Below are 12,127 nucleotides of genomic sequence, written 5' to 3' on the forward strand. Positions count from 1 at the left end.
CCTCACGCCTCTCCTCACATTCAGGGCCGCATTAGCCATGACCATTTCCATAGGTCAATTTCAACCAAATGATATGTCAGGCACAGGCTGGGCACCAAGGAACACATAAATGCTTCCTTCCCTCAAAGATCATTTTCTTGAGTAAGAATGACACAGAAGAGAACAAAAAGCCATTTTAAACCAACTGTCCAAATGTGTGGAAGTTCACCCTCAGTTCTATTCCTCCTCTATAATTAGCAGCCACAGCCTCCGTGACCCAAGCATCCTCCATAAAAGCGCCCTGGTCCCCCTTCCGGAGACAGGCTGTCACTACTTCCCAGGCCAGTGTCACACAACCCCGCTGCCCCTGCCTAATAGTTTAGCCATCTGTGCTCGAAAGTCCTTCAACTAAAACAGAAAATGTGACTATGTATGTGCCTTTTGGCCCCTCAAGAAGTGTATGTGTGGAGTCCTCACGGCAGGGCTACAGCAAGGGGGCAAGGCCAGATACCCCCGCCTTTGGGGAGCCCAGACACGTGGGCACCAGAGGGGTCCCAGCAACACGGCTGCCTGTGAAGACACCAAAGGAATCGACACACACTGCCCACCCCCATCCTGTGACACCCGAGGCAGGCGAGCTTAATATTTAAACCATCACATGAGCCAAGGAGTTAGAAGAAATGGCTTCCTTGCTGGACTGACACTTGAAAAATTGTGTCAATATTTTGGGGAGAGGTTTTAGGTATTTTTTAATCCTCACCCAAGGATATGTTAATTGATTTTTTGATTTTTTTTTTTTTAGAGGAGAGAGAAGGGGGAAAAGAGAGAGAGAGAAGCGTTGACATGAGAGAGAACCATTGATCGGTTGCCTCCCATATGTGCCTGGACCAGGGATCAAACCAGCAACCTTTTGGTGAACGGGACAACGCTCCAACCAACTGAGCCTCCCGGCCAGGGCGCTTGAAGTATCATTTTTACAAACCAATTGATAGGGACACTAAATGAATTCTTCAGACTTGGCGGGGATACCTAATAGCAGTTACAAACGAGTACAGCCGGGTGAAGAGGCAGTGAGCGGACGTTAGCTCCCAGCTGGTCGTTATAAAGATTCGGCCGGCAATACCCAGACTCTGCCTGCAGGCTGAAGGCTCAGACACCTCCTGCCAGACCAGCTCCTGACGGGAACCTCAGCTCCCACTTGGAGGCAACCTGATCTCTTGCCTTGGCCTCTCCTGTCAACTGTCTTCCCGGATGACTTAAGGGCCCTGGAATTTCCTGACTCCAATGATTTTCATGTCAACCCTGAGCCCCTGGCAGCAGGGCCCCTGCACTCCTCTCTCGGCTCCAGGCTCAGTGGCCAGGACACTGCGGGCACTTCAGGACATAAGACAACGCGGGAGCCAGGCGGGGAGATAATGTTACAGGGCCGTTATAAAGTGAGGCCTTAGGGAAGTTTGGGGGCAGTGATGGTGGCAGAGCAGGAAGACTTGGGATCAGGTTGCAGGCTGTAAACCAGCGGCTTACAGATTCTGTGGGGGGCAGGGTGCTCTAGAGGGAATCGATCACAGATCTACCAGGAGGGACCCATGCAAATATCCTGGAATTTTGTGCCGCTCCTCCCAGGTCAAAGCGAACCATGAACATGTGCTCTCGCCCTAGCTGGTTTGACTCAGTGATTGAGTGTTGGCCTGCAGACTGAAGGGTCCCAGGTTCGATTCTGGTCAGGGCACATGCCTGGGCTGTGGGCTCCAGTTGGGGGGGTGGGGGGGGTGCGTGCAGGAGACAGCCGGTCAACGATTCTCATCATTGATGTTTCTATCTCTCTCTCCTTCTCCCTTTCTCTCTGAAATCAATAAACATATATGTAAGAAAAGAAAATGGGCTCTTGATCTCTGGGGACATGGAAAGAGCCCCCCCCCCCCCGCCCCCTGTCCTTGCAGAGAGGTTGCACAAGGTCAACTTGGGGTTTAGACCACTCCTACAGAGAAGACACTGCATTCAAAAACAAAGGGCAGACTCCTCATCCGGGGGGGGGGGGGGGGGGTTAATCTAAAACAAGGCTGATGTCACGTCTGGATTTATATATTCTTCTCTTTCCCTGACCCAGTGAAGCGGCATGTTACTGGGAGGTTTAATGATTACCTGGGTTTGGCAGCAGGTCCACAGCAGGCCTTCGTCTCGGCAATAAAATTTACTGTGACCCTGAAATAGACGCACGCGGAACCATTCTATAAACACACACGAGGACTATCCTTTAAGCCAGTGGTTCTCAACCTTCTGGCCCTTTAAATACAGTTCCTCATGTTGTGACCCAACCATAAAATTATTTTCGTTGCTACTTCATAACTGTAATGTTGCTACTGTTATGAATCGTAATGTAAATATCTGATATGCAGGATGGTCTTAGGTGACCCCTGTGAAAGGGTCGTTCGACCGCCAAAGCGGTTGCGACCCACAGGTTGAGAACTAAGCTCATTTTGGTAATAGTTCAGAAGTGGGAAAACATATGCTGATTGGTGAAAGAAACGACAATAAAGAAATGCTCAAATAAATGTCATTTGCTTATGTCATTTCAGTGGTTCCTCCTGTCCCTGAACCCACATCCCTCGCAATGGGTCCTGCCGCTCTTTCCATCAAGGGGTGGATCTTTCTCGACTCCCGGAAGTTGGGCTGGCCTGTGCCTCACTTTGGCCAATGAGGCAGCCGATGGGACAGAGCGGAGACTCGAGCGATACTTGTTCACGGAGGCGGGCTGTCCTCTCCTGCTGCTCTTGGACCTCTGCCCGCACACGAAGAAGCCTGGCTTAGCCAGCCTCTAGGGTGCCTGGTCACTCCCGCCGCCCTCCTGACAGCCTGCCAACGGCCACACACTGCAGGAGGCATCCGGATTGGCAAGCCAACAGGTGCCCCTCCAGCCGACGGCAGACACAGAGAGCCCAGCCGAAATCGGTCCAACTGGCCCAAACCAGAAGGACCATCCGTAGACCATAGACTTGTAAGAAATAGTGTATGGTTGTTGCTCCCCTTCCCCTGAGGAAAGACCCACAGCGAACAGGTGGCCAGCAGGGATTGCAATTTCACACTCGAAGGGCTCGGTGCCTGGATCAGCGGTGGGGGAGAGGCTCACCCACCAAGGTGCCCTCTGAGTGTGCCATGACACTGCCAGCTCAAGGCAGGAATGCCACCACCATGCCCAGCCCTCAGATGCCACAGAGCACACACGCCTGGCACTGCCCCGGCCCCTCCCGGAGCCCAAGCCCATGTGCACACTGAGGACAGCAGCGGCTGCTGGGTGGAAAGGCCTGGAACACAGGGAGTAGGAAAGCAGTCAGCTGGGAGCCCCTTCCAGGGAGGTCAGGAGGGGTGAGTTGTGGCTCCAACCCCCAAAGTGTTTTATCGTCTCACTGTCCTTCACTTACAACACACACATCCAAAGACCACAGTATGGAGACTTTCGAGATAGCAACTGCAAGCACAGGGCCCTTCTGACCAGTGGCACTGGTCACACACCCACGAAGCTGGCCCTGCTCCCGGCTCAGAAGGGAAGGGCTGCTTGGCCCCGGCTAGCTCCAGGGCCGGGTTCCCTGTGAGCCCCTGAGCGCCCACCTCGGGCTCATCTGGCTTTGAGAGCACACAGAGGCGGTCGGCAGGTGCCACTTGGCAGTTCTCAGAGAGCTGCACCCATTTCCCCCGAAAACAGTGCTTCTGTTGCTAGGCAGCTATGAAGCCTGTGGCTTCCTTCAACTTTCTGGTTCCTTCTAAAGGCAGCAGAGACAAGAAACTGGTCCTCACTGACAAGCAAAAGAGGTTAGGAAAGTGCTTTCCCGCAAGCAGTGCCATGAGTCCCTTCTGGTTCTGAAGAACACAAAACCCTGGCTCAACTATCACACATTTGTGGGCCAGGTGCCCCCACACCCATAATGCCCACCACAAGGGACAAGGTTGAGGGCACAGATGCCATGGCTTCCCTCTGCCATTTCCTAAGATGGGTAGCAAGGACATAGCATTCACTTCATTATCCTGCAAGCTACATATACGCTTCCTGTTTACTCTTTTGTGTCTATAATACATTCACAATAAAAAATGATTCAGCTCCTATAAAGAAGTCATTTTTCATGTACAAAAAATACATGTAACACTTGGTTGGGTTGCTTAAGAAAAAGACCAAATGAAACTAATTTACACGACATCAGAAGAAAATAGGTCCTGTTGGCTCATCCCAACAAATAATATTAATAGTTTTCGATCCCTGTGGGCCCATCTGGAACAACATATACATTGCAGATACTTTCATAAATGTTTTTGGGTGAACTGTGAGGATATTTTTAAAGATGCAGCATGCATGGGTTATGAAATAATATCACTAAATTGATTCTGAAAACAGTTGGATTTCAGTTCCTCAGAAACCTTTACTAAGTTGTGTTCTTAGTGGCCACCAACCCCAATGAGAGAACCGACATCCTAAAACGGATTTAGGCAATTTCCAAATCAAGCCCTACATTTTTATTTGAGTCAAGAGAATTGCACAGCTCACCAACTAAAGGCAAAAGTTTCTGCCAAGTTCTACAGGAAAGACAAAGGCCAGACTTCTCCTATTAAGAGCTTAAACTGAGGGGGTGTGATAATCTGGTAAATATTTGAACTCTTTTAAAGACCTTTTTATCATTAAATAAATAACTAAAAATGCATTAAACATCTCTCTTGAGAAAGGCTGGACTAGACTGACTTATGTTTACAGGTACCTTTTCCCATTTTGTTTCACTTCAGCCAAGTTGAAAAATAATGTCAGCACTAAGGTTCGGGATACTTATTGATCCGTTATTGTTCATTCGCTCGCTCAAATTACCGATCCTCTCCTGTGCTCGTCCTCTGGGCCAGGCACTGTGCCACATCCCAGGGAGCGGGCCATGAGTGTGACAGCCAGGTCCAGGGCCCTCGGGGCTGTGGATGGGACAGATCACCAACGGCTGGTGAGAGTTCAGGGACATGAGGACAATGAGTCAGTTACTGCAAAAGCCTGAAGGAAGGTCAAGGGCTGCAGAGGGGAACCTTCTGGCCCCCCTAGATTTTAGACTTGATTCTAGGGCAACCAGAAGCCGTGAAAGGGTTGTAGAGAGATGCATGCAGGACCAGCTTTGCAAGGTGGGACAGAAAGGGAAGGCAAAAGAAGAGACCATTGCTGGATGGTGGGTGGGGGGGGTGATCTCAAGGTCACTAGGACAATCACAGAAGCAGTGGAAAGAGAGGGGAGGGAGAAAGGAAAAGTCCAAACGACGTGCTATTTGATCAAATGTGGAGGTATCCAACAGAGAGAGGCAAAACCTTGAGTTTCTTGCTTGAGCAAATTAATAAGTAGTGGTACCTTTTACAAACATGGGAAACATTAGACAAACAGCTACTAGGGGCAGGGAGAGGGGATAAAATTGGGATTTTTAGTTTTTACATGTTATGTCTAAAGCAAGTGATGACAATGATAGGAAAATAAATTTGGGGGCTTGGCATGAATAAAAACACAGCAGTTGAAATCCCACAAGTGCATTGATGTGCCCACAGATAACAGCTAGCTTTTCGTGTCTTGAGAATGTAGGGGTGTCCCCCTTTTCATTCCTGACATTGGTAATTGGTGCTTTCCCATTTTTTTCTCTAACAGTTTAGGATCAGTTCTTTATTCACTTATTGGTCTTATGAAAGAACCAACTTTTGATTACATTGCTTTTCCATTATTTTAAGTTTGTTTTCTATCTCATTAATTTCCACTCTTATCTTTATTATTTCCTTCCTTCTACATTCTTTATGATTAATATGCTGGTATTTTTTTCTAATGTCTAAGATCTTAAGATTTTCCGTCTTCTTCTTTTCAATTTTGTACATTTAAGACTAGAATTTTCCTCTAACTAGGGCTTAGCTGCAGCCCACAAATCTGATATGCCATATAGTCATCATCTTCGATCCAAAATAGTTTCTAAATTTCACTGGAAATTTCTTCTTAATTTCTTCTTTGACCTGTGGGTTATTTAGAAGTATATTGCATAATTTCCAAATATTTGGAAATTTACTAGTATCTTTTTATTGTTCATTTCTAGATCAATTTGTGGCCAGAAAATATACCCTGTGTGATATCAATTCTATAAAATTTCTTGAAACTTATTCTGTGACCCAGTGGAAAGAATGTGTACTCCACAGCTTCAGAGTTTGTTAAAAGGGACCCTCAAGTCTCTTCTGTCCTTACTGCTTTTTTTTTTTTTTTTTTGAGCTTTCTTAAAATATAGGGGTTTTTTTGTGTGTGTTTTTTTGAGAGAAAGAGAGAAAAAAAGGGAAAGGGAGAGAGAAACATCCAAGTGAGAGCATAACATTGATCTGGCTGCCTTCTGCACACCCTCCTGGGGATCAATCCTGCAACCTGGGCAGGTGCCTTGACCTGGAGTAGAACCAGCAACCTTTTGGTGCACAGGATGATGCCCAACCAACTGAGCCATGCTGGCCAGTCCTTACTGCTATTCTTACTGCTTTTAATCTGCTTGTTCTATAGAGAAGTGTATTAATATCCCTCTACAACTGTGCATTTTTCTATTTTTCCTTTTAACTCTGTCAACATTTTATTTATTTGTCTGTTTATTTATATTCCCTAGTGGACTGACTCCTTTAGCACTATGAGAGTTCTTCTTTTTTTCTAGCAATGTTTCTGATCTCAGAGATTGTGTCATCTGTTCCTAATACATCTGTACCACTTCTTCTGGTTAGTGCTCCATGGTGTACCTTCTTCCAGTTTTTTACTGACAACACTTGATGCCCACAGATTTAAGATGTGTCTCTTATAAGTAGAATGTAGCTTTTTTTAAAAAATCAAATCTGAAAAATTTAGTTTTCTAATAAAGGTATTTATTCAGTATGTTCATCTAAAGTAGTTTCTGATGTAGTATTTGATCTACTTGTTCTAGTTCCTTTTTCTTCCTTTCTTGTCATCTTTTGGTTTAACTATTTTTATTATTCCATATTTCCTTTCTTTATTCTATGTATTCCTAGTTATTAATACTTTTGGTAATTTACCCTGGATAACCACATGGCTTCCTGTCTCAGCAGAACCTGCCATAAATGAGTATCACTGCCAAGACAATTTAAGGGCACTAGACCACTTTAATGTAGTCTACACTTTTTGAGATATTGAAAAATATATTTTGAACCTCAATACATAGTATTGTTTGGGGCAGTCACTATTCATTCAAATTTACCCAATTTTTACCTTGTCTCTTACACATCATTCCTTCCAGAATTTCTGTGCTTCTGGGATCATTTCCTTCTTTAGTGAGAGTCCATTTCCTTCTTTAGTGAATGTCCTCAGTTCCTATTTTCTACAAATACCTTCATTTCACCTCCATTTTTTGTAAATATATTTTTTATTGATTTCAGAGAGGAAGGGAGAGGGAGAGAGAGATAGCGGCTGCCGCCTGGTACTCCCTCCCTTCCCCAGGCCAGCCCCACCCCCTAGTAGAACTCCCGGACAACTTCCCGGTCTAAGGGACAATTTGCATACTACCTTTTATTATATAGGACGTTCATCACATGTCCATTAGCAGTAACTCCTCATTCCTTCAACACACTACCTCTAGCTTCCAGAAAACACTAATCTACTTTCCTTCTCTATATATTTGCCTATTCTATACATTTCATATAAATGGAATCATACAATATATGGTCTTTTGTAACTGGCTTCTTTCACTTAGTATCAAGTTTTCACCCAGCCAGCATGGCTCAGTGGTTGAGCATAGACCTATGAACTAGGAGGTCATGGCTCAATTTCCAGTCAGGGCACATGCCTGGGTTGTGGGCTCTATTCCCAGTGTGGGGCATGCAGGAGGCAATCAATTGATGATTCTCATCATTGATGTTTCTATCTCTCTCTCCCTCTCCCTTCCTCTCTGCAATCAATAAAAAAAAAAAAATTAAGATATTTAAAGTTTTCAAGGTTAACCCATGCCATAATATTTACTTCATTCCCTTTATTACTAAAAAAAATATATATATTCCATTGTATGGAACCCTGCCTTTGGTTCTGAGGTATATGAGCCGGAAGGGCCAGCTGATCTGCTTGCGTTGCTGTGGGGGGCCTATCAATGGGGAGGCCCTACTGCCCAGTGCCTCTGCCATCCCCAGAACAGTGATTCCTAAACTTCTGTGTGCACAAGAGCCTGGGGAGTATGTCTAATAGGGAGATTTCCGGGGCAAACCCCAATATTCTAATCCTGAGGGTGTGGGTGGTAGGGGCTCAGGACGTGCTCATTCTCCACTATCCCCGGGTGACCTGCTGCAGGGGTCTGCGGTCCACTCTGAGAACAGGTGCCAAAGATACCTAACTGTAGCTCCCCTGGAGGAGCGGATAAGTCTCAGGTTAGGCTGAGGTCCAAGAGCACGAGCCTGAAGTGGGTGGAGGTTGGGGTTGTCTGAATCTCTTTGGAACTTTTCCCTCTTCACCCAGTGACCAGCTCCTTCCTACTCCGCCACGCTTGTGCGCAGTGTTCACACTGAGCGAGCCCGTCTCGGGGCCCAAGTGTGTGGAGAGTAACCCCCCACCCGGGGAAGGTCAACTGATATCGTAGGAAAACACACAAACGGGCCAAGAATCCACCTGGCATGTGCGAACTGAGCACCGCGAGCGGAAGCCACACCTCAGGGAAGTCCAGCTGGCCGTGACTGTGGATTCTAGGAAGCTCTTTCAAGAACATTAGAGGGCTAGACAAGGCAGTTGAGGAGGAGGGAGCGAGCGGCGGGGGGGCTGGCCTGGCGTGCACTCCGCGCCTCGGGAACGTTACTGCGCGTGGAACGGCTGTTTTGGGAAGACTATTGCCTAGAAGAAAAGATGTTTGGTTTTCACAAGCCAAAGATGTACCGAAGTATAGAAGGCTGCTGTATTTGCAGAGCTAAGTCCTCCAGTTCTCGATTCACGGACAGTAAGCGCTATGAGAAGGATTTCCAGAGCTGTTTTGGGTTGCATGAGACACGTTCAGGAGACATCTGTAATGCCTGTGTCCTGCTTGTGAAAAGATGGAAGAAATTGCCAGCAGGATCCAAAAAAAACTGGAATCACGTGGTAGATGCAAGGGCAGGACCTAGCCTGAAGACTACACTGAAACCAAAGAAAGTGAAAACTCTATCTGGAAACAGGATAAAAAGCAACCAGATCAGCAAACTACAGAAGGAATTTAAACGTCATAATTCTGATGCTCACAGCACCACCTCAAGTGCCTCCCCAGCTCAGTCTCCTTGTTACAGTAACCAGTCAGATGAGGGCTCAGATACAGAGGTGGCTTCGGGCTCCAGCAGAACGCCAGTTTTTTCCTTTTTAGATCTCACGTACTGGAAAAGACAGAAAATATGTTGTGGGATTATCTATAAAGGCCGCTTTGGGGAAGTCCTCATTGACACTCACCTCTTCAAGCCTTGCTGCAGCAACAAGAAGGCGGCTGCAGAGAAGCCGGAGGAGCCCAGCCCAGAGCCTCTGCCCATCTCCACCCAGGAGTGGTGACTGAGGTGTATGTAAAAGGGGAACAGGAAATGATTGAAATTTTAGGGGGAAAAAAAACCCAAAACACAGCAACAAAATGACCTTCCTGTTTTTCACTTGGATACCTGCTATTCTGCCAAAAGACAATTTCTAGAATAGTTCCGAATGGGTTATTTTTTCCTCCACTTCCACAAGTTCCACCAACTCTGAAGCCAGTGTCTAGCTTACTAAAAGGAAAAACAGACATGTACATAATATTTAAGATGCTGAGTATTTCATAGGAAAGCTGAATGCTGCTGTAAAGTGCTCTTTAAGTCTTTTTCTTTTAAATCCCCTTCTCATGAATGAAATTAGGGGGACTTCAGGGGACAGAGATGGGATTTGTTGTATGATAAACGTACGTAGTTTTTAGTCTTTCTATATTGAGAAGCAGTGGTTGGGGCATTTTTAAAGATGGCTGACTACACTTGTTTTCCTTCATGATCATGAATTTGTCATAAACCAGTAACCTGGACTTGCCCCTCGAGGTAGTTGTTAATAATTTTAAAATATTAAGGTCTTGCCAAGGTGCTGAGGATTCAAACCTGTACTACTGAATATTAAGCAGGACAGAATAAGCTCTCTGGTACAAATACCTTGAAGGAGTCATTTCTAAATATACAAAGAGGTAACTGGACTGTATATGTTGTATCCTGTGTCACCTCCTTCATATTGCTATTTGATGAAGATTTTAATTTATATGAAACTTCTAAAGCAGAATCGAAGCTCCTCTTGGGGAAATGTCAAGCAAGTCTTCAGGATAAGCAATCTTAATATAGATAGTACCAAAGCTTTATTTTACCACATGGGAGAGAACACACTCTATGAAACATGTTCAGATATCTGAAAAATGTGCAGGCTTTCAGGATAGCATAAAAATAACAAAGGTTGATGCTTCTGGGGGCACGCTTCTCAGAGGGCTCGCCGAGTGTGTAAATAATTGACTTTGGCTCGTGTTGCTTACCGGTGACTTCATTGAAAATCTACACAATTCAGTTTTAGCTCTGGATTACTTCAGTTGACCTTTGTGAAGGTTTTATCTGTGTAGAGTGTTTGTTCAACTTGTTTTAATGTATGAGGGTTTTAGCGTCTCCCCCCACCACTATATTAAAGTAAAATGCTAGTAAAAGAAAAGAGGTGTGTTAATGCTGAGTGGGTTTGGCTTTTTGTAGTCAGGTTTTCTGAACATTGAGATTTTAGATGATAAATCCTGAACGTGGGGCCCTTCGGTTCTAAAATTTTTATGAAAAGCCTGTTCCTTGAACTCAAACCCAAGTACTCTCATTGCCTCTTTTCTATCAATTCAGGAAGAATATTACCGGTTCACACTTTTTCAGAACGAGGGAGGATCATTTTCCGACCTTATCTTTATAATAAAATGACTCGGTGCTTATTTTTAAAGCCTGATTTTAAAAATTGGATAGTATGAATAACAATAAGGAGTGAGCTACTTTTTATGGGCACCCTGTAGTTTTATAGTTCTTATTCTAAACTTAAAATTTTATATTCCTTTGGAAGAAACTACAAGCCACCGTCTGTATAGACAACACGGTGGTTTGGGGCGGCGCCCCCACAGCCGCGAAGGTGACCTGCGTGAGTCTCAGCCATTCTCCTCTTCCTCCCGAGTTACTTGGAAATGGTCCTTTTTTTTATTTTTTTATTTTGTACATTTTGGCTACAGTGTCGGTGGTAGAATATACTATAATATGGATCATCTCTACTTCTGTATTTATTTATTTATTACTAGACCACAGTCAACCACAGTCTTCTTTTTCCCTTCCACCTCTCTTTGCCTGTAGGATGTACTGTATGTAGTCATGCACTTTGTATTAATATATTAGAAATCTACAAATCTGTTTTGTACTTTTTATACTGTTGAATACTTATACTCAAAACTTTTACTAGGTTATTGAATAAATTTAGTCTTATTAGAAAATAAAAAAAAAAAAAAAAAAAAAAAAAAAAAAAAAAAAAAAAAAAAAGAACATTAGAGGGTGAGCAGCCTGGCAGCCAGAAAACCCTGAACACCCTCATCATGCTGGGAAAGGGCCCTTGGGAAAAAAGAAAACTAGCCTCGCATGCAAGAGACTGGGCCTGCAGGCCTCCAGCTGCCACCAAGCCAACGCATACCCAGGTCAGCAGGTCATTGCGTCTGTAGCATGAGGGAGACCAGTGGACATCAGAGAGCAAGCTGACAGCTCACTGACACACTCAGTTTGCCCTCATGGCATTGTGAAATATTTTGGTTAGTTGCCAATACTTAGAACAGATTGTATATAAAATTTAGGTTTTCAGTTTCTTTTGAATGAGAAAATCCAGAAACCCTGGGCCATTCCTTCCGGGCCCAGAGAGGCTGGACTGAGGAGAACCAACCCTTTATTTGGGGCATGTGCTACCCAGGTCCCCTGGGCCACCATCTACCTGGCTCATGTCCATGACTGTCTGGCTCAGGTGACTCAAAGGTCCTTTTTCCTCCAACACTCTATGGTTAAATGTTCCATTTCTTCATTTAGTTTCAACCACATATACCACCACTGTCCTTCTCAATAACCAGAGGATTTCCAAATCAGCAAGTATTTTACTCCACTCCATCCCCTCAGTAATGCAAAC

The 12,127-nt window shown here is 45.0% G+C and overlaps 2 protein-coding genes across 18 annotated transcripts in view; one reads left to right on the plus strand and one right to left on the minus strand.

Annotated features, from left to right (window-relative positions):
• The window catches only part of FHOD3 (formin homology 2 domain containing 3), a 415,178-nt gene that overhangs the window by 353,617 nt on the left and 49,434 nt on the right, over nucleotides 1-12,127 (minus strand). The window lies entirely within an intron of this gene.
• On the plus strand, nucleotides 8,713-10,755 carry LOC118662538 (SIN3-HDAC complex-associated factor). The gene has a single exon (XM_036321025.1). The coding sequence runs from the start codon at nucleotides 8,834-8,836 to the stop codon at nucleotides 9,497-9,499; it is 666 nt and encodes a 221-aa protein (XP_036176918.1). The 5' UTR covers nucleotides 8,713-8,833; the 3' UTR covers nucleotides 9,500-10,755.

The sequence above is a fragment of the Myotis myotis genome, unplaced genomic scaffold (assembly GCF_014108235.1).
Source record: "Myotis myotis isolate mMyoMyo1 unplaced genomic scaffold, mMyoMyo1.p scaffold_m19_p_9, whole genome shotgun sequence".
Classification (NCBI taxonomy): Eukaryota; Metazoa; Chordata; class Mammalia; order Chiroptera; family Vespertilionidae; genus Myotis; species Myotis myotis.

Bases quoted from the DNA above. Each gene is read 5' to 3' on its own strand.
- LOC118662538 (XM_036321025.1), top strand. From the start codon at position 8,834: ATGTTTGGTTTTCACAAGCCAAAGATGTACCGAAGTATAGAAGGCTGC.